The 22,376-nt window shown below is 36.7% G+C and overlaps 2 protein-coding genes and 1 pseudogene across 2 annotated transcripts; 2 read left to right on the top strand and 1 right to left on the bottom strand.

Moving 5' to 3' along the window:
• Positions 1–11: 11 nt before the first annotated feature.
• Positions 12–16,033, bottom strand: LOC110650794 (25S rRNA (cytosine-C(5))-methyltransferase NSUN5-like). The gene is made up of 6 exons (XM_058129272.1): positions 15,974–16,033; positions 2,822–2,888; positions 2,556–2,617; positions 1,210–1,369; positions 853–1,014; positions 12–645 (listed from the first exon to the last, which is right to left on the bottom strand). The coding sequence occupies exons 1-6, from the start codon at positions 16,031–16,033 to the stop codon at positions 371–373; spliced, it is 786 nt and encodes a 261-aa protein (XP_057985255.1). The 3' UTR covers positions 12–370.
• Positions 16,034–16,290: 257 nt separating this feature from the next.
• Positions 16,291–17,186, top strand: LOC110646944 (uncharacterized). Its single transcript, XM_058129273.1, has 2 exons — positions 16,291–16,431; positions 16,659–17,186. The coding sequence occupies exons 1-2, from the start codon at positions 16,291–16,293 to the stop codon at positions 17,184–17,186; spliced, it is 669 nt and encodes a 222-aa protein (XP_057985256.1).
• LOC131170202 (protein BOBBER 1-like) lies at positions 17,176–18,934 on the top strand (annotated as a pseudogene).
• Positions 18,935–22,376: the final 3,442 nt, after the last annotated feature.

Below are 22,376 nucleotides of genomic sequence, written 5' to 3' on the forward strand. Positions count from 1 at the left end.
TATGCACGAAATTAAGAACAATCCCAATAACTAATGCATTCATCAAAATTGAATCCCAGAAATGTAAACACTAAGCAGGTGAAATGATCTCCTGCCGCTTACAAGTTACAGAGATTGTCTTGCAATTTCCAGAAGAGGAACAAAAAGAGGAAAATCCGGCTTATTAAGTAATAATAATAGATAATTAACAAGAATGAATTAGGTCTAGAGTAAATATTTGCAAGTTTAGATTAATCCTGACGAAATGCTTAATATTGAAAACTGTTCATCTTGAATACAAAAAACCTTCTCTCTCTTTCAAAAATTTTCAATCTATGGAAAAAAAAGGGTGGGTCATGGAACAAGTATAAATTACTTTAATTCTTCCAAGTTACTGGACCAGTTTTGTTCTGCGGGTTCTCCTCTGCAAAATTAGTCTAGAGTACAATATTTTTAATGCTCCACTGTAGACTGCAGGCATCAAAAAACTTTTTCTGTTCACATTACTGTATCTTTTAAAATGACGTTTCTGAGTTGAAATAGTTCTAGGAGTGTTTCTAATTCCATTTTGTTCTTCTGAATCATTGATGTTGCTCTTCTTGACAAAAAGAGCAATGAAGAACCCCTCTTGGTCCTCAATTGGATCTGTTCGAAGTAAATGCTCAGCTGCAATATAGGAAACAAGCAATTGTTAACGATTATTTCCATATATATATATATATATATATATATACACACACGCACATATAATGCAAGTCCACATTGTGTTATACATTTAATCACATTTCAAATTCTGCTCCATTATACATTTATATAATAATCTCACATGCTGCTCTGTACCAAATCATCATTAATTTAGAATTTAGCACTTACAGCCGCTGAAAACGGGAAGACCACAACGATGCCACCCAGGAAAGGGAGTGACCAGCTGAAAGCCGTGGGATGTTGCAAGGGGTAGAACTGACATGATGACATCTTCATTTTCAATTTGGTTGACAGAACATGTGCTGTCAACAACTCTTTCAACTGCAGGGACTGCAACAGGTTATTTAATTAATGCCTCTTGAAAGTATGTAAATAACAGATACACCTACATAACCATCACTCACTTAAACATCCTAGCCCTCAGGTGATGGCATATTCTAGTGGCACGCAGTTTGTAAAGTCTGATGGATAGACAACTAGAAAGAGATACATGGTTAAAGCACTAAACATAGAAAGATAACATACAAGATAATGCATGGGCTAGAGCTTTCCTTTGAAAGGCTGAAAGTTTGCTCGGTCTTTCTGCGTCGGTAACATCAGTGGCATGGGATGGAAGTAAATGGTCTAATCGCTGAGCAGTGGTCCCCGAACCAGAGCAAGAAGGATCTAAAAGAATTGCACGGATCTGCAAGAACGCAATTCCATGCTAGCAAAAAGTACATAAGCAGTCCAGTTGTGGAGATAGATTATGATTATATATATATATATATATATATATGGTTAATGGTAGGGTTGTGCACAGTTTTCGGTTGTCTCAAATCAAATTAAAAATTTATATTAATCTGAAAATTAAATTTATATATAAATTTTTTATTTTTTTTAAATATATTATATATTTTTAATATAATATATATATATATACATAAAAATTAAATATAACTTAATATTATATTTATTTTTTTATTTTTTTAATAATTTTATTATAAATATATTAAATTATTTTATAATTCTTAATTATAAGTGTATTATTTTATATATATATATATACTCAATTTATAATTATATTTGTATCTTATAATTAAATATTATATAATTAATAAATAAATAATATATTATATGATAAATTTATATTATTATATTATATAATATATTTAATTCTAAATTATATATCTACCTTCTAGTTAAATATTATATAATTTAAAAAAAATTAAAATATATATTATATAATATATTATGTATTAATAATCTTCAAAACTTAAATGTTAATTAAGTATGACTTTTTATAAAAACCATTGTATAAAATTATTTTAAAAATCGTATTGAACTTGAACTAAAAAAGTAAAGAACTGAACTAAAATCGTATCAAAATTTAGGTTTGGTTTTGATTCCTAGCAAATCTCCACTGAAATCAAAACTACACATTCTTAGTGTTCATATTAGGCTAGATATACCTATTTATTGGATTCGGGTAATTAGCATAAATAAAAATTAACTCAATGTGACTACAAAAAACAAAAATGCAAAATACATCATTTATACAACATATTGAAGAACTATTCAGGGTTTTGCAGCGTAATAAACAGTGTTTAATCATTGTATTCTACTCAGTATCATATCCCTCACCAGTCTTGGGCTTGCCAAACAACTCTTTAGAAACCAAACCATAGAAATTATTTACTTCTACAAAATCAATTAGTCCCAAGCTTAAATTACTTGCTATTCTCATGATTGTGAGCAAGAGAAAAGTGAAAAAGGAATTGTTTATTGAGATGACAAAATAGACATGCTGAATGCTGAAAGGCTAAGTGATAGGTTAAATTGTCACATTCAACAGCTGCTGAGGGATTTAAACATTGTTATAGATTATTCACCTTGGAGAAAGAAGGATCTTTTGGATTTAAGTTCAAGAAATCACCATACAGAACTTTGATGTCTAGAATTCAGGTTAAGGCAATCGGTGTAGAAATATCAAATAGCACTTCTGACCATATATCTTACACCTGTAAGAAAGCAATCTCAAGCAAAGGCATTTTTATTTTGCAAGAACTGTTAACAAGCTAAAAGACTCTACCCATCAAACGTTTGAGATAATAAAATGAATGACATTGAACAAGCTAGAAAACTATAAACAGGATACTAGTGGCATCAGAGAGTCTGGCAAGGTGTTCTATATACTTAATTCTGTCCTTATTCAACTCATATGCCTATTAATATGTTAATTTTTTAATAATATTTTCGTAACTAATTTTTTTTAGTAATAATTTTATAATAATGTGAAGGATATTTTTGTTCTTGTAATTATAAAAAAATAGCTATAATCATAAAATTTTAAAAAATATATATTTTTTAGAATTAAATCTTTAAATTGCATATTATCATTTACCATTAATAAAATTATTTATGAGTTAGGATTTTTATCTATATAAATATTTTTTTATTATATCTCTAAATACTCATATATTTACATAATTAAATAAGATTAAAAAACAAAAAAAAAAATTATGTCAATTATCAATTTTAATAATAAATTTATTAAAAATAATTAAATCATTGTGGCAAAAATAATTCCATTTTTTTAATTTATTATCAATTTTCGCTATTCCTTTTAGTTTTATTAATATATTCAATAAATTTAGTATTTTTATTAATTTTAACAAACTTTATATTGATAAAAAAATAATAAATGAATAATACATCTAATATTATTATCTAAATTTTTAATTTTTTCCTCACTTTCTTTCTACTTATACTTTTAATTCACATCTTTCCTATCATTTTATTTCAAATCTAAGACAAAAAAAAATCAAATATTTAAAAAAAAATGAAACAAATAATAAACCAAAATCAATGTAATTATAATTTTCAAAATATTGTATAAATTAATTAAAATAACATTTTTTTATCAATTTGAGAATAATTGCCAAAATTGATATAAAAATAAAAAATTTAGCTAATATTAATAATTTATGCAAATATTTAGATTGTTTTTGTCAATTAAGTAATCCAATTATGTTAATTGTTAAAATTGAAACTAATATCAAAATTTGAGATTAAATTGATAAAATTAAAAATTTTGGCTAAAATTGAAAAAATTTATAAAGGTTTAGATTTTTAAGTCATTTAGCCATTAAATAATAATATAAAATTTATATAAACTGATAAAAAATTGAAATGAATAAGCATTTAAATTTGATATTATTATCTTTTTATTATATTTTAATATAAAATTAAAATATATTTTTATTTTAAACAATTAATTATCCAAATAAACTCTAAATAATTTTTATAAATTCTATTTTTTTTTAAAAAAATTAATATATTTATAACTTATAATATTTTATTGATGTAAAGAATAAAATTAATTTGAAAATAGTAATAATTAATAAAAAAAATTATGAGCATCTTTTTAATTTTATTTAAAATTTTAGTTGATTTTCTCAAAATTGTAAAATTAGTGTTAGTTTTATTCTATTTACCTAAGTTAGTCAAAATTGAAATTCAAGTATAATAATTTCATTAAAGTTTTCAATAAAAATTATATTTTAATTTATTATATTAAACAGTAATTTGAGATTATAAAATTATTCATTTTTATTCTTAATAAAAATTAAATAAATAAAATTTGTTTATATATAAAAATAAATTCTAAGTTTGATTACAACTATATTTTTATCAATATAAATAATTAAAAAAAGACTATAAATTTATGACCAGTAGTGTGATTCATCGTCTTGAATTCGATTAAAAATTAAAATTCTTGATTTTAATCTGTAAATAATGCTAAATTTTTATTTAATTAAATGTATATATTTATTAATTTTATTAAAATAAATTAAATAATTTTTAATGAATTAATAATACTTAGAGGATTATAATTATAGAATTACTATATTAAGAATTATAATATGTATTTTTAGTATAAGTAGAATTACCATTAAAATAATATTAAAATTTTAATTTATTTTAATTATTATAACATTAAAATATAAAATTATTAGGTATTTGATAATAAATATTTCATTGCTAAAAGTTATTAGTAACAATATAAAATTTTATAGAATTGGCATCATATAAATAGAATAATAATAACAATATTTTTCCGATCATTAAATGAGCTTAGAAAATTCTGAAAAATTTATGTACTAACCCCCGTGTTGTGGGCTTCGTGTAGGTATCCTCAATTCGTGGAAATTCGGCGATTGATCAGTGCGTGAATTTCGGCCGCATGAACCCGTTCTGGAAAAGTCTCCGAATTGGACCGAGGTTTTGGCTACCCCCCATTGTCAGACGTCCCGAGCGCGTCTCCGAAGTCGGAATCGGCAAAGGTAAACCCGAACCTTGTTTTTACGTAATTTTCTAGTGCTTAAATAGGATTAAAAATCCATAAAATATTCGTGGTAGCTTAGAAAATTATGATTCTTTTTGCAATGGCTTAGTAATATTGCTAAGGATCGCAGGGCAAAGTTTTAGAATTTTTAGAGCTGATTTGGGCAGTTTTTGCAAAAATGGTCAATTATAAGGACTAAATTGAAATTTTACATATTGTGATGGATAATTGATTTGATGGGCCCAGGAGGGGCTGTGTGATGGGATTGTGTTGTGGACATATGGATTGTGAATATAGAAGTGTGTTTTGAGCCCTTTTGCAGGTTGGGTAGGTCCTAGGTATAGGGGAGACTCTGCCGGATTTTCGACACGACTTAGGACGTATTTGGTCTTTTCTTTGTTTGTATTGAGTCAAATTTATTAAATGATTATAATAAAATTGTCAGGTGAGCCGGGACAGCCTTCTTCCTCCGCCCAGCGCCTCAGTGACCACCGTCAAGTCGGTGAGTAAAATATTAATTTTAATTGTAATTTCGATATTATTATATGTTCAAGCATGCCCATGCATCACTTATATGCACATATCTATGTAGATAAATTCTAGGCACGATTTATGTTGCATTCATAACTGTGAAAGTGCCATGGATGTTGTTGTGGTAATTTGGAGCAGTGTGCGTGCGTTGGCGTGCGTGTGATGTGGTGTGGACTATGGATAGGACGGGTAGACACGGCTTGAGATCTTATGGGACCGGTCCTTCGGGTAGACACGGCTTGAGTTCTTCGCTGGGACCCCGATTTGGTTATTAAGTGGAAGTCCGAGCTGAGTTCTTCGCTGGCACCAGGTTGGATTTAAGAGAGCTGTATAGGGGATCAGCTCCCATATATTATGATTGATGTTACAGAGTGCGTGAGTGCTTTAAATTACCTTTTTGCTGTTATGATGTGAAAATATTATTGCTGTTGCATTTCACTCCACAGGTTGCATTAGTTCTAGATAGTTATAGAGATTATGGTTAAAATTGATATTTTACTCTCTGAGTCGAACGCTCACTCCTGTTCAATATTTTTCCAGGCCACAGGAGGATATTTTTGAGGTTAACCTGCTTTTCTCCCTCGCAGGTCATTTATTTATGTTTGTGTAATTCTATAAACTCCTAGAATTTCCGCATGTGTTAGAAATGTTTATTTGATTTGGGTCTGTAAACTAAATTATTATTATGGACCTGTAAAATTATTATATGCATGTTTGATGGACTGGATGAGGGAGCTGAGCTCCCATTTATCATTATGATGATATGAGTATGTGGAGGGTGAGCTGAGCTCCCCAATGGATTGTTTATTGTGTTTACAGGTCGGGTGAGTCAAAAACTCCCCGCTGGTAGGTCCATTTTATGGCCGGACTCTGTCCGGTTGGTTTCTTGAAATTGGGCCCAAATGGGCCTTAGAGTTGGGTAAATGAATAGTTAAGGCTTACTACGGGCCTCGGGGGCTTTAGGCTGGCCCAGGTCCTAGTGCCGGTCCGGCCCATAGGTTGGGTCGTGACAATTGTGGTATCAGAGCTTAGGCTCCAGATTCTTAGGGAATGTTTGTCTAAAGTATTGGGAAGAGTCTAATAGGAGTCACATGCGGAAAAATAGGGTCCACATTCGTCTTGCATTGTCATCTTTGCTTCTAGTTTCTGCTCCATATATTGTGTGTAAATATAAGTCATAGAGCTGTGTAATGTGCAGTTTTGAATTTTGTGGGCTAATGCTGCTGAATTTCAGGAAAATGCGTAGAAGCAGGAGAGCTGCCACTGCACCAGAACCAGATGTGCCTGACGAGGTGTTAGCACAGGATGAGGTGCCTGCCCCGAGGAGGCGGGGTAGGAGGCTTAGAGCTGCTCAAGTAGAAGAGCAGCTGTCCACAGTTCAGGAACAGTCTTTCATGGCACAGGGTCCCATGGACCCCATGGCAGCTACTCTAGCTGGGTTGCAGAGAACCATCGACATGATGGCGCAGTATATGGTCCACCCTCCACAGCAGCAGCAGTCCACCGCACCAAGAGGGGAACCTTACAAACAGATAATCAATTTTAAGAAGTTGGTGCCTGGTACTTATGATGTGTCAGACGATGCATATCGGTTTTTGGATTCCTGCAGACAGGCAGGAACAGAGTTGCAGTTGACTGATAGAAGACTTATAGAGTGTATGCAGCATGTCATGGGGCCTATGCCTAGACAGTGGATGAATGACTACATATTACCTCGGATGGAGGGTTTGTCGTGGACTCAGTTTGTGGAACTGTTCATCAATCGGTTTGTGCCAGAAAGCTTTAGGGATCAAAAGCAGTGGGCCTTTGAGGCCTTAAGACAGAATGGCAGGTCTGTAGATGAATATGCTACAGAATTTCTGGAATTGAGCAGATATGCCCCTACAGCAGTAGCTACAGAAACTATGAAGGTGAAGAGATTCCTAAAGGGGCTTGACAGGAGGTATGCAAACCTGGCCATGATGTCTGATCAGTCTTTTGATGTGGTAGTTGATCGAGCCAGACAGATAGAGATTAGCTATGCGGTGGATGACAGCGGAAGAGCAAAGAAAAACAAAGCAGAGGGTTCTTCAGGTGTTCCCCACATGGGTACTTCGGATAGTGGGGGCCAGACTAATTACAGAGGAAGAAGCAGGAATAAGAGAAGTGGTTTCAGACACAAATCCCGAGGGTTCAGACCAGTGCGGATCGGCGGTGGTCATAGTTCGAAGTCTGGCGATTGGTGCAGATCAGGATCCTCCTTGGCACCTTGTGCACAGTGTGGAAGAGGACATTCAGGACCTTGTCTGATGGGTTCAGGAGTATGTTTCAGGTGTGGCCAACCAGGTCACTTTGCTAGGGAATGCCCCATTTTCAGTGAGCCACAGATGGGGTCACGAGGTTCATTGCAAATGTTCCTCGCTTGATTGTATCCGGTGCTTTCAACATGGCGGTGATCGATTGATGGCCAACAGGCCGAGGACAAGGGGACGTGGATTTGGAGGCGGTCGGGAGGTAGAAGTCGATGTCGTGGTTACGCCACTCGGGGTAGGTCAAGCTCGGGTTTTCACCCTGACCCACCAGGATGCTTAGGCTTCAAATGCAGTTGTGGCAGGTATTCTTCTGGTCTGTTCTTATGAGGCTCGTGTTTTGATAGATCCGGGTGCTACGCACTCATTTGTCTCCCCTGTGTTTGCCATGAGGTTGGGTAGAAACCCTACAACTTTAGAATGCCCTTTGTCGGTAGCTACCCCACTTAGTGACAACATAGATGTAGATATGGTTTTTCCGGGTAGCCCAGTGGTAGTGGATGGAAAGATCCTCCCAGCAGACTTGGTTCCTACCAGTAATGGATTTTGATGTAATTTTGGGGATGGATTGGTTGGCAACCCATTATGCCACTTTAGACTGTAGGAACAAAAAGGTGTATTTCCACATACCTGGTGTAGAAGAGTTTAGCTTTGATGGTGATAGAAGCGTGGCTCCATATAACTTGGTGTCATCAATTAGTGCTAGAAAAATGTTAAGGCGTGAATGCCAAGGGTATTTGGCATTGGTGAGAGATACATCTGTAGAAGGTGTCAGCTTGGAAAATGTTCCTGTTGTTAGAGAATTCATGGATGTCTTCCCTGAAGAGCTTCCAGGGTTGCCACCAGGAAGGGATATAGAGTTTTGCATTGATGTTGTTCCGGGTACAAACCCCATATCAATGCCACCTTACAGGATGGCCCCAGCAGAGTTGAAAGAGTTAAAGGAGCAACTACAAGAGCTGTTGGACAAAGGTTTCATACGTCCGAGCACTTCACCCTGGGGTGTTTCTGTTCTATTCGTGAGAAAGAAGGATGGGTCATTGAGGTTATGTATTGACTACAGACAGCTGAACAAGGTGACTGTGAAGAACAAGTATCCACTTCCTCAGATCGATGACCTGTTTGATTAGCTCAAAGGGGCTAGATTCTTTTCCAAGATAGACCTGCGATCAGGCTAACATCAGTTGAGAATCAGGAATGAGGACGTGTCCAAAACGGCTTTCAGGACAAGATATGGTCATTATGAATTCTTGGTGATGTCTTTTGGACTCACTAATGAACCAGCAGCCTTCATGGACTTGATGAACAGGGTGTTCAAGCCATTTTTGGACCGTTTTGTCATCGTATTCATAGATGACATTCTGGTATACTCTCGGACCGAGGAAGAACACGTGTGGCACTTGAGGATGGTGTTGCAGACTTTGAGGGAGCACCAGCTATATGCCAAATTTTCGAAATGTGAATTTTGGCTAGAAAGCATCTCATTCTTGGGACACGTGGTTTCTAGTGAAGGTATTCAAGTGGATCCCAAGAAAATTGAAGCTGTGACTGATTAGCTTAGGCCTACAACAGTCACTGAGGTGCGAAGTTTTCTGGGTCTAGCTGGCTACTATAGGCGTTTTGTGCAAGATTTTTCCAGGATAGCGGCTCCCTTAACTAAGTTAACTAGGAAGAATGTTCCATTCATTTGGACAGATGTCTGTGAGGAGAGTTTCCAAGTCTTTGCACTGAAAATCTGGAGACACTACCTGTATGGTGAAGTGTGCGAGATATACACCGACCATAAGAGTTTGAAGTACATCTTCCAACAGAGGGACTTAAACTTGAGACAGAGGAGATGGATGGAGCTTCTGAAAGACTATGATTGCACTATCCAGTACCACCCTGGGAAGGCCAATGTAGTGGCAGATGCTTTGAGCAGGAAGTCTTACAGCGGTTTGGCGCACATTTCAGCAGAGAAGAGACCATTGATTCAGGAGGTACATGAGTTGATGGATCAAGGTTTAATCCTAGATCTTTCAGATGATGGGGTATTGCTGGCTCATTTTTCAGTAAGGCTAGACTTAAGAGACAGAGTTAGAGTTTCCTAGCACAGATACCAACAATTGATGAAAATCATAGAAAGAGTACAGTAAGGTGAAGGTGGTGAGTTTGGATTTGCCAATGATGGTGCCCTTATGCAAGGTTCTAGGATATGTGTGCCCGATGTGGACAATCTCAGAGACGAAATCATGCGAGAGGCACACTATACACTGTACAGTGTCCACCCAGGTTCCACCAAGATGTACCATGATGTGAAAGATAGCTACTGGTGGAATGGTATGAAGAGAGACATAGCAGACTTTGTGTCCAAGTGCTTGACTTGTCAGAAGGTGAAGTTTGAACACCAGAGACCGTCAGGGAAGCTGCAAGAGCTCCCTATCCCAGAATGGAAGTGAGAAATGATCACTATGGATTTTGTAACGGGTTGCCTCGTACCACGCGAGGATATGATTCGATATGGGTAATTGTAGACCGTTTAACCAAATCAGCTCACTTCTTGCCTGTGAAGACTACATATTCTGTAGCACAGTACGCCTGACTCTACATTCGAGAAATAGTCAGATTGCATGGAGTTCCGGCTTCCATAATATCTGACAGAGGGCCCCAGTTCACTTCTTGGTTTTGGAGAAAGTTGCAGGAGGCACTTGGCACACAGTTGAACTTCAGTACGGCTTTCCACCCTCAGACAGATGGACAGTTCAAAAGGACAATCCAAACACTGGAAGACATGCTTCGCATGAGTGTTTTGGATTTTGGAGGTCAATGGGATGATCAGCTAGCTTTGGTGGAGTTTGCCTACAACAACAGTTACCATTCCAGCATAGGGATGGCACCCTATGAGGCACTATATGGAAGAAAGTGTAGGTCTTCTCTGTGTTGGACAGAAATGGGGGAAGCGAAGGTGCATGATGTAGACCTAGTGCAGTACACTTCAGAGGTAGTTCCTTTAATCAGGGAACGACTTTCGATAGGCATAAGAGTTATGCAGACCCAAGACGGAGGGATATGGAGTTTGCAGTAGGCGACTATGTATTCATGAAGGTTTCTCCAATGAAGGAGTCATGAGATTTGGAAAGACGGGCAAGTTGGCTCCTCGGTATATCGGACCTTTTGAGGTTACGGCTAGAGTTGGAGCAGGTGCCTACCGGTTGGAGCTACCACCCAACCTTTCTCACGTTCATCCTGTATTTCACATCTCTATGCTCAGGAAATACATTCCAGATCCTTCTCATGTACTACAGCCGGATGTAATAGAGCTAAAAGAGAACTTGACATTTGAGGAGCAACCTGTAGCCATAGTGGACTACCAAGTGAGACAGCTAAGATCCAAACAGATCCCTATGGTTAAGGTTTTGTGGAGGAGCCAGTCAGTGGAAGAGTGCACCTGGGAGTCAGAACGGGACATGCGCAGTAAGTACCCTTATTTGTTCAATGTATAATCATGTGCTTTATTCTGCCTTGTGTAAAAATTCGAGGATGAATTTTCTGTCAGGGGGGAAGAATGTAACACCCCAAGATTTTAAATTTTATTATTTATGAGTATTTTTGGTATTTTAATTTTATTTAAATTTTAAGAAATTATTTGAGATTTTTCGGATTTTTAAAAATCGGGTTCGATTTTCCAAAAATATAAACTTTGATGATTTTTAAAAATTAATTTGAAGACCACATGGCAAAACTAAAAATATATTTGGAGTCTACGTATTTTTCTGAGTTTTCTGAAATTTTTTCAGAATTTTTGGACCTCGTTTTCGGTCCCGAGGCAAAGTAAAAATTCAAAAATTTTGTATCCTGAATCGGACCGGCCGAATCGAACCGGACCGGTCGAATCGGACCGGCCTTTTCTTTTTTCTTCCTTCTTCCTCCCGCGCGCGTCGACCTCTCTCCCTTCTCTCTCTCTTTTCTCTCTCCTCCCTCCTCCCCTTGCCGCGCTGCCACCTCCCCTGCCTCCCCACCTCGCCGGCGCCCCACCTTGGCCCTCCCCCACGGCCGGCCGCCTCTGAACAGCCGAGCGTCGCCGAAGTTGAGCGATGTGTATGCTGTTGGTCTTCCGTGAAATCCGGCCGATCCGGCCACCAATCGGACCGGGTCTTGTGTCTAAAATCATCTACTCGTCGAGAGCTTTCCATAGGCACCAAGAACACCGAAATCCATCAAGCGGTTTGTCCGATTTTTGCCCGGGAAGTTTTTAGCCTATTTTGACTTTCGGGCTAGATTCTCACAAACCGTGAATCCCACGAGAAAACCGAGAGTACCAGAGCGCTCCACTCGTCGAGAGCTTCGCGGCGACATAAATTTTGAATTTTTCCGACACCGTTTTTCGGTGGGTCCCACAGAACTTCGCAGTGTTTTTCCGATCATTAAATGAGCTTAGAAAATTCTGAAAAATTTCTGTACTAACCCCCGTGTTGTGGGCTTCGTGTAGGTATCCTCAATTCGCGGAAATTCGACAGTTGATCGGGTCTGTGAATTTCCAGGCGAATGCACCGTTCTGGAAAAGTCTCGAATTGGACCGAGGTTTTGGCTACCCCATTGTCGGGCGTCGGCGGCGTCTCAAGTCGGAATCGGCAAAGGTAAACCCGAACCTTGTTTTTACGTATTTTTCTAGTGCTTAAATAGGATTAAAAATCCATTAAATATTCGTGGTAGCTTAGAAAATTATGATTCTTTTTGCAATCGCTTAGTAATATTGCTAAGGACCGCGGGGCAAAGTTTTAGAATTTTTAGAGCTGATTTGGGCAGTTTTTGCAAAAATGGTCAATTATAAGGACTAAATTAAAATTTTACATATTGTGATGGATGATTGATTTGATGGGCCCAGGAGGGGCTGTGTGATGGGATTGAGTTGTGGACATATGGATTGTGAATATAGAAGTGTGTTTTGAGCCCTTTTGCAGGTTGGGTAGGTCATAGGTATAGGGGAGACTCTGCTGGATTTTCGGCACGACTTAGGACGTATTTGGTCTTTTCTTTGTTTGTATTGAGTCAAATTTATTAAATGATTGTAATAAAATTGTCAGGTGAGCCGGGACAGCCTTCTTCCTCCGCCCAGCCGCCTCAGTGACCACCGTCAAGTCGGTGAGTAAAATATTAATTTTAATTGTAATTTCGATATTATTATATGTTCAAGCATGCCCATGCATCACTTATATGCATATATCTATGTAGATAAATTCTAGGCACGATTTATGTTGCATTCATAACTGTGAAAGTGCCATGGATGTTGTTGTGGTAATTTGGAGCAGTGTGCGTGCGTTGGCGTGCGTGTGATGTGGTGTGGACTATGGATAGGACGGGTAGACACGGCTTGAGATCTTCACTGGGACCCGGTCCTTCAGGGTAGACACGGCTTGAGTTCTTCATTTGGGACCGATTTGGTTATTAAGTGGAAGTCCGAGCTGAGTTCTTCGCTGGCACCAGGTTGGATTTAAGAGAGCTGTATAGGGGATCAGCTCCCATATATTATGATTGATGTTACAGAGTGCGTGAGTGCTCCAAATTACCTTTTTGCTGTTATGATGTGAAAATATTGTTGTTGTTGCATTTCACTCCACAGGTTGCATTAGTTCTAGATAGTTATAGAGATTATGGTTAAAATTGATATTTTACTCTCGAGTCAAACGCTCACTCTGTTCAATATTTTCCAGTGCCACGGGAGGATATTTTTGAGGTTAACCTGCTTTTCTCCCTCGCAGGTCATTTATTTATGTTTGTGTAATTCTATAAACTCCTAGAATTTTCGCATGTGTTAGAAATATTTATTTGATTTGGGTCTGTAAACTAAATTATTATTATGGACCTGTAAAATTATTATATGCATGTTTGATGGACTGGATGAGGGAGCTGAGCTCCCATTTATCATTATGATGATATGAGTATGCGGAGGGTGAGCTGAGCTCCCCAATGGATTGTTTATTGTGTTTACAGGTCGGGTGAGTCAAAAACTCCCCGTTGGTAGGTCCATTTTATGGCCGGACTCTGTCCGGTTGGTTTCTTGAAATTGGGCCCAAATGGGCCTTAGAGTTGGGTAAATGAATAGTTAAGGCTTACTACGGGCCTCGGGGGCTTTAGGCTGGCCCAGGTCCTAGTGTCGGTCCGGCCCATAGGTTGGGTCGTGACATTTAGCTTCTTTATTTTATTGTAATCATTCTTGATCTTTATCATGATATTTAATTTCCTAATTTTCTTGGATAATTAGTTCAATTGCAATTATACTTTTCCATGCCCAAGTAACCTATACAAATTGACCAGACTGGACATTTGTACTAAGTTTACTGTTCTATTGGTCATTTGTACAGTAGGAATTTGGTAAAATTGTCTTCATGAAAGTTGTTCTTTATTATGTCTAGTTACATTTCTTTTTTTGAATCACTCAATTTGGAGTTTTTTAACTCAAGTTATGGCCTAAATACCATAATTGGCCGGATTGTAAATTTTCCAAATTTTCTGGACAGAATCAAATCTATAGTGTTTTGTACACTGACTGAAGGTCAGTTTTTGAATATGTTATGATCAAAATTTGGGTTTAGTTTCTTCATGAAAGTTGTAGGCCTATGTCTCAGCTTTCTGCTGGTAAAATTTTAGGTCAATTGGGCCTTTCTACACTGAGTTATGACCAAATGAATAAATACTGTTCATTTAGTCATTTTGCCTAGACAAAATGCAAGTCACTCGGATTAGGGCAATTTTTAGGTCAACTTAGTTTGGTTTTCTAGGCAGGGTTTCTTCATCAAAGTTGTTCCATTATGTGTCTAGTTTCATGTCCAATTAGCCTTGCATCAATTGAACCTATACAACTCCATTTATAGTTGCCCAAACCTGCTAGACTCACAACCAGTCCTGCAGGTCACCAAGGGCAGCATGCCTAAGCTCAACTCCAACATCCTTCCTCACTTCAATTCCACCTCACACACATTCAAATGGTCACTAATTAACCATTACAATGTTAACATACCATTACATTAGCAAACCCTAATATTGTTTAAGTATCCAAATTTTCAAGGTTCATTCATGCATTACACTTGCATTTCACTTACTCTTACATGATCAATCACTCATTTCATACCAAGGGCAGCTCATAACCACTTTGTTTCAAGTAATTTCATCTAACCCTAACCACCCCTAAGCTGCCTAAATTATAGGGACGGACACACATAAGTTTTCTTTTGTTTTCCTTACATTTTCTACTTATTTCATGCCAATAAACATGATTTAAATCAAAGGGGTAGAAGATTGGACACTAACCTTACTTGAGTCCCAACTTGAGCTTGTAATTCTTCAATATTTTTCTTTCTAATGGCTGGCCCAAGCTTGATCTAGTGATAAGGGTAAATTTTAATGAAGGGAGGATGAGATTTATGGTGGAATTTAGTGGAGTTTGGAGCTTAGTAGAGCTTTCATGGAGTTTTCTTTCCTCTCTCTCTCTCTACGTTTTTGGCTGCCCAAAGGTTGAAGATAGCTACTTAGTTCTTTAATTTTTATCTCCTTTTATTCATTTTTAAGTGGTTTATAATGATGTGTCAAAATTTGGTTGGGTGAAAATATTTTAATTGCATCATGCTTATGTCATAATTTTAACTTTTATTTCATTTTCTTTTTATTCATTTTCAATTAATTTTTCTTCAATATTTATTCATATTTTATGTCACAATAATTATTTACTTAACTGGACAAGTCGGCAAAAAATCATCTCTGAAGATGAAATGACCAAAATACTCTCCGTTTGGGTTAACAGACTAAAATTGTCTGTATAGATTGAAAAATTTTTTTAAGCATTTTCTTGGCATTCTAATGCCATAAAAATCTCAATGACTCTTCTCTGGAGTCCCAAAAATTATTTTATGAATTTTCTCTCAGGTCTAGGGCTCCTAGTTACGAGGACCGCAACTTATCACTAGGTTACCCATCGCTAGGGCACCGACTCATTTAACTTGATTGTTTTTTATTTCTAAAATTTTTTCTATATTTTTCTTATTATTATTGGAGTTAATTTTGGCTCTTCACTTTAATTTAAATGTTTTTCTAGACGTTCTAACTGTCCGAACCGACACTGGTCACCAGAACAGTAGAATGTACGGAATGGATACAGTGAGGGTGTTACAGATTTATTACTAGCTGTTTCGCGGAGACGCCTTTGCACATTGCTTCCATGCTTGGACATTTGGAATTCGCTAAGGAGATCCTAAATCAAAAGCTTCAATTTGCCGAAGAAGTAGATTTCCAAGGACGAACTCCACTTCACTTGGCAACAGCGAATGGGCACACCTTCAAGTTGTAAAAGCCTTATTGTTGGTAAATCCTCAAACTTGTCTCACTCAAGATCGAAATGGTAGAAGTCCTCTACATGTGGCAGTCATCAAAGGGAGATTTGAGGTCTTGCAAGAGCTGGTTCAGCTAAACACGAGGCGAGTTCAAGCTATGAGGAGATATGGTGAGACCATTTTGCATCTTTGTGTAAAAGACCACCAGCTGGATGCTTTGAAGTTCTTGCTGGAAAGGATAAATGATGATGATTTTGTGAATTTGAAAGACGGTAATGACATCACTGCCTTGCAACTAGTAATAACTGGTAAACAAAGTGAGTTATGGATCAACCCCACCTCGCCATTGTAATAAGTTTGACTTTCTTGATCATCCCTTCCACTAGAGAATTATATATATTTTTATATATATGTATGGTGATGAAATAAGTTAGAAAAATGATTAAAATTCTCTTCCTGATTGAAATTCATGGGCGTGTATTACTTGTTCATGATATTCTTCGGAGCATAAATTTATTGATCAAGGAAACAAAGGTTGATGAGCAGCATGAAAGGAACTGCTACACTGCACTGGATATTTTAAATATGACAGAGGAACAGAGTGAGGATTTCCCTGAACATACAAATGATATTACCTCAGTAGAATTGGATTCTCAACATGCAAAAGCGAACATTACATATTTACGTCATCAAGTGAGAAGACAAAAAAAACATCCCAGCAGGAAGAAAAGCTGGTTGGAACAAAAGCAGAGCGCACTAATGGTGGTGGCATCACTAATAGCGACCATGGCTTTCCAAGCTGCAATTGGAGTTTGGCAAGAGGACTTACAAATGTCAACACCAGAGTCAGTGTCACATAGCGCAGGCCACTCTATAATGGCTGATAAGTGCCCAAGACGATATACTCTCTTTGTCATCTATAATACAACAAGTTTTCTATCATCCATCAGTGTGATCTTGTTACTAATAAGTGGTTTACCTTTTGGGCCGAAGTTTTTCATGTGGATTCTGATGGTAATCGTGTGGATCGCTATTACATCTTCATTTCTGTAGCTGCATAGCAGTCTTCATTCACCGAGTTAACTGAGCCCAGGCAAAGCGAATCGCTATGGCCATAATTTCAGATTATCAGGAGGACGAGAACGAGACGAAGCCGAGATCGAATTCAAATCGTCATCGTCTTCTTCATCTAAAACGGCGTGCGTTTAACGCGACGTTCGATCCAAGGAATCCTATAGCGATTTTGGAGAGGCATTCGATTTTCTGGTGAAGGAGACCGACTTTATGGTGAAGACAACGTCGAGAAGCAAATCGCGGTGTGGTGAAGGCGGCCAAGGATAAGGTTAAGAAGAAGATGGCGGGAAAGAGAAAGGGAAGTCGCTTTGGAAGGGAATGAGAGCAAGAGGCTGAAGGAGGAGAAGAAGCTGATGTTAAGGAGGAGAAGAAGGTTGAGGTCAAAGGAGATGAAGGCCAAGGTCAAAGAGGTGCCAATGGAGATCGAGAAGGAGGAGGAGAGTGGCGCAGAGGGTGATTCCAAACAAAGGTAATGGCCTCGATCTGGAGAAATATTCTTGGACACAGACCCTACAAGAGGTTAATGTACTTGTTCCAGTCCTTGTTGGTACAAAATCAAGGTTTGTTGTATGTGACATAAAGAAAAACCATCTGAAAGTTGGGTGAAGAATTGACCTCCTATAATTGAGGGAGAACTTTATAAGCCTATCAAGGTTGATGATTGCTATTGGAGCATTGAGGACCAAAATACCATCTCAATTCTTTTGACCAAGCATGACCAAATGGAATGGTGGAAATGCTTGGTGAAGGAGATCTGAAATTGATACGCAGAAAGTTGAACCTGAAAACAGCAAACTATCTGATCTGGATCCTGAAACACGGCAGACTAATGAAAGAAATGATTGTATATTTGTCTGTGTCCCATTTACAGAGATATTACATCTATTTATACATTAGAATATGAACTAATTTGGACAAGAATAATAATTGCTATAATTATGCTACACAAATCTCCTATAATTATGCTAATTGCTGTAATTATGCTACACAAATCTCCTATAATCATGCTAATTGCTGTAATTATGCTACATAAATCTCCTATAATCATGCTAATTGCTGTAATTATGCTAACAGAAACAAAGGTTGATGAGCAGCATGAAAGGAACTGCTACACTGCACTGGATATTTTAAATATGACAGAGGAACAGAGTGAGAATTTCCCTGAACATACAAATGATATTACCTCAGTAGAATTGGATTCTCAACATGCAAAAGCGAACATTACATATTTACGTCATCAAGTGAGAAGACAAAAAAAACATCCCAGCAGGAAGAAAAGCTGGTTGGAACAAAAGCAGAGCGCACTAATGGTGGTGGCATCACTAATAGCGACCATGGCTTTCCAAGCTGCAATTGGAGTTTGGCAAGAGGACTTACAAATGTCAACACCAGAATCAGTGTCACATAGCGCAGGCCACTCTATAATGGCTGATAAGTGCCCAAGACGATATACTCTCTTTGTTATCTATAATACAACAAGTTTTCTATCATCCATCAGTGTGATCTTGTTACTAATAAGTGGTTTACCTTTTGGGCCGAAGTTTTTCATGTGGATTCTGATGGTAATCGTGTGGATCGCTATTACATCAACGTTAATAACATTCTCAATCTCCATATCTGGTGTCTCTAGTCCTGATCATACTCTTATTCCTGTGCTAGTTGCTATAGGCATGGTCAAGGTTTTAAATTGCGGTCGCAGTCACGTTCACAGTCGTGGTCGCGGGTAACGAAAACAGGCCTATAACGGCTAAAATGAAATGGTAACGGCCTGGCACTAAGCAAATTTTTTTGAAAAATTTGCAAAGTTCGTGAAATGAGTATATATTAGTAGATATAAGTAAAACTAAGATACACAACTATACAGTAAACATAAATACATAAAATAAAGATATTAAATCTATCATTTTTAGACATCATTAGTTTTAAACAATCTATAGACTAAAATAATTATTTAGATAATACAAAACTAGAATCTAGACTACTAGATATAGACATATAGTAAAAAAAACTAAGCTTACTACTACCAAAATAACTAAGTATTTAATTTAAACTTAAGTTTTAATGAAGCCTAAATTTTCTATTCCCAACTCTAAACTTAAACATAGCTTTAGCAAATATTAATGAAGCCTAAATTTCATTTTATGTTATTTTGTAATTAATAATGTAAACCTTAAAATTAATTTTGAAAAAATTCAAAATAATAAAAAAAATACGTAAATGTATAGATCAATGAACTAACCCTTCAAACTACTAACTTAACAACAAATCTAATATCAACATTAGTTTTCTTCAACAAATATGCAAAATAACAAAGAAACGAAAAAAAAACATATAATGAAAATAAATTGTATAAAACAGCAAATAACTAACCTCTTTTAGTCTTTTTCAAGAATTAGCTTTGGAAAATAGAGTAATATACTAATCCTAGCTAAGATTCTTAAAAAACAATGAAAGGAGAGATATTGTATAAAGAAAGGAGGAAACTTTGAGTAAAAATTTGAGATAAATTGAAGCTAAAATGCAGCTACCGAAGTGCTGCATGCAAAGACAAGAAAAAGGCACCAAAACATTGTGCACATCTTATCTAATTATAACATTACAGTCCCTCAACTTAAAAATATAACATAAAACTCTATTAACTTTTAAATTTATACAGTTAAATCCCTCTAACCTCTAATTACTGATTTTTCAGTTAGACGCTGACCTGAATAGTTCCAGTATGGAGCTTAGTCCGTATTTTTCTTTTCTCTCTCAAACGATATATAAATTGAATCATTCTCCTCTCTGAAGACAGAATAATTTTTTATATGTAGAGAGAATAATTTTACAATTTGCATAAGAGAGGAGAGAGAAATGTTGACTAAGCACCACGTGGGAGCTGTTCACATCAGTTTCTAACTGGAAAATTAATAATTAAAAGTTAAAGAGATTTTACTATACAAAATTTAAAAGTTTTTGGAGTTTTATGTTACATTTTAAAGTTAAAGGACTGTAGTGTTTCAACCATATAAGTTCAGGGACAATTATTGATGTCACGACCCAACCTATGGGCCGGACCGGCACTAGGACCTGGGCCAGCTTAAAGCCCCCGAGGCCCGTAGTAAGCCTAACTATTCCTCAAATCCATAACCAGGCCCACAATTTAGGCCCAATATGCATATAAAATAATTTAAATCAAACTGTTATAATTTCATTTCGGGCCAACTTAGCCCAGAAATTTTCAGAAACTAAAATCAGGGGAGCCCAGCTCAACCCTGTTACCTCATTTATAAACTGTTTAAATACCATACAAATCTTCATTTATTAATCTTAAAAATTTAAGTTAACACAACCTCTACCAAGGTCCACACTATTTCTAACACATACGGAGTTCTAGATTTTAAATTTATAAAAGATAGTAAAACAATTAAATAATTGACGTTAAACCTGCGAGGAAGAAAACAGGTTGCTCTGTAAAATAACTCCTCCTGTGGCCTGGAAAAATTTTTGAACAGGAGTGAGCGTTCGACTCAGAGAGTAAAATATCAATTTTAACCATAATCTCTATAACTATCTAGTACTAATGCAACCTGTGGAGTGAAATGCAACAGCAACAACATTTTCACATCATAATATCAAGAAGGTAATTTGGAGCACTCACACACCCTGTAGTATCAATCATAACATATGGGAGCTGATCCCCTATACAGCTCTCTTAAATCCAACCTGGTGCCAGCGAATTACTCAAGCTCGAACTTCCACTTAATAACCAAATCGAGGGTCCCAGCGAATTACTCAAGCTGTGACTACCCCTCGAAGGATCGGGTCCCAGCGAATTACTCAAGCCGTGACTACCCCGTCCTGTCCATAGTCCACACCACATCACACGCACGCCAACGCACGCACACTGCTCCAAATTACCACAACAACATCCATGGCACATCAACAGTTATGAATGCAACATAAATCGTGCCTAGAGTTTAACTACATAAATATATGCATATAAGTGATGCATGGGCATGCTGAACATATAATAATATTGAAATTACAATTAAAATTAATATTTTACTCACAGTACACCGATGACTATTGTGGCTGCTGGATGCAGAAATAGCTGACCTCGATCACCTAATAATTAAATTATAAATTTATTAGTACTAAGTTAAGATAAAACTCTAAAGAGGCAATAGACAGCCTAATTCATGCCGGAAATCCGGCAGAGTCTCCCCTATACTTGGGACCTACCCAACCTGCAAAAATGCTCAAATAACACTTCTAAATTCTCAATTCCCACAATCACATCTCATCAATATCACATGGCCCCTCCTGGGCCCTCCAAATCAGACAATACTCAAAATCTTGAAAATTACGTTTTAGTCCCTATAATTGACATTTTTCAAAAATCCACTCAAACAAGCTCTAAAAATTCTAAAATTTTGCCCCGCGGTCCTTAATAATATTATAAGGCTATTGCAAAATGAATTGAAATTTTCTAGTCACCCATGAATATTTTATTCAAGAATTTTACTCAATTCCATAAGTTTCCAACAGCTAACATATTCCTAATTCAACCCAATTAAATATTCACATATTTAAACCTCCATCCTCAAGCTTCAACCAATTATATAAAATTTAATTATCTTAATTTCAATTAATCTTATATGCCCACATGCTAAAAATATAACTAAAATCCATCCATATTTCTCAAAAATATTCTACGATCACCCAAAAATTCAACTAACACCATAGAATATCTCCAAATAATTTTACTTTCATCATATATTTTTCTTAGAATTTTTCTCCAATTTTTCCTGTTTAAGAAACACTGTATTTATGCTCCACAGACAGAGAAATAATAAAAATTGTCTTACCCGAAGTTTATCTGTGTCTCAAAAATTCCAAAAATTTATGAGGAAGCCTCTGGAAGTTGAACCATCTCCATAGCTCAAGACCATCACGCACCACCGCGCGACGCGGTGGCGGCCGGTCGCCGGCGATATTTGCCGAATCTGATCATACCACCATGTTCCTCTCCTCTTCCTCAGTCCATATGTGGTCTCGGATCGTCGATCCAACGGTCGGATCGTCGTAGATCTGACGAAAAAGCTTGAAAAACCCGAAACTTCTCTCCTCCATATCTCACTCATCCGACCTCCATTTGCTTCAAAATTGGTATCAAAAGAAAGCTCT

Source organism: Hevea brasiliensis, chromosome 11, assembly GCF_030052815.1.
Source record: "Hevea brasiliensis isolate MT/VB/25A 57/8 chromosome 11, ASM3005281v1, whole genome shotgun sequence".
In the NCBI taxonomy this organism is placed as follows: Eukaryota; Viridiplantae; Streptophyta; class Magnoliopsida; order Malpighiales; family Euphorbiaceae; genus Hevea; species Hevea brasiliensis.

Bases quoted from the DNA above. Each gene is read 5' to 3' on its own strand.
- LOC110650794 (XM_058129272.1), bottom strand. From the start codon at position 16,033: ATGTCCAAGCATGGAAGCAATGTGCAAAGGCGTCTCCGCGAAACAGCT. The intron at 2,889-15,973 runs GTAACACCCTCA...ACATATTAATAG, and splicing joins AAACAGCTAGTAATAAATCT to GCATATGAGTTGAATAAGGA. The intron at 1,015-1,209 runs GTATGTTATCTT...AACCTGTTGCAG, and splicing joins TCTAGCCCATGCATTATCTT to TCCCTGCAGTTGAAAGAGTT.
- LOC110646944 (XM_058129273.1), top strand. From the start codon at position 16,291: ATGAGGAGATATGGTGAGACCATTTTGCATCTTTGTGTAAAAGACCAC. The intron at 16,432-16,658 runs GTAATAACTGGT...TTATTGATCAAG, and splicing joins ACATCACTGCCTTGCAACTA to GAAACAAAGGTTGATGAGCA.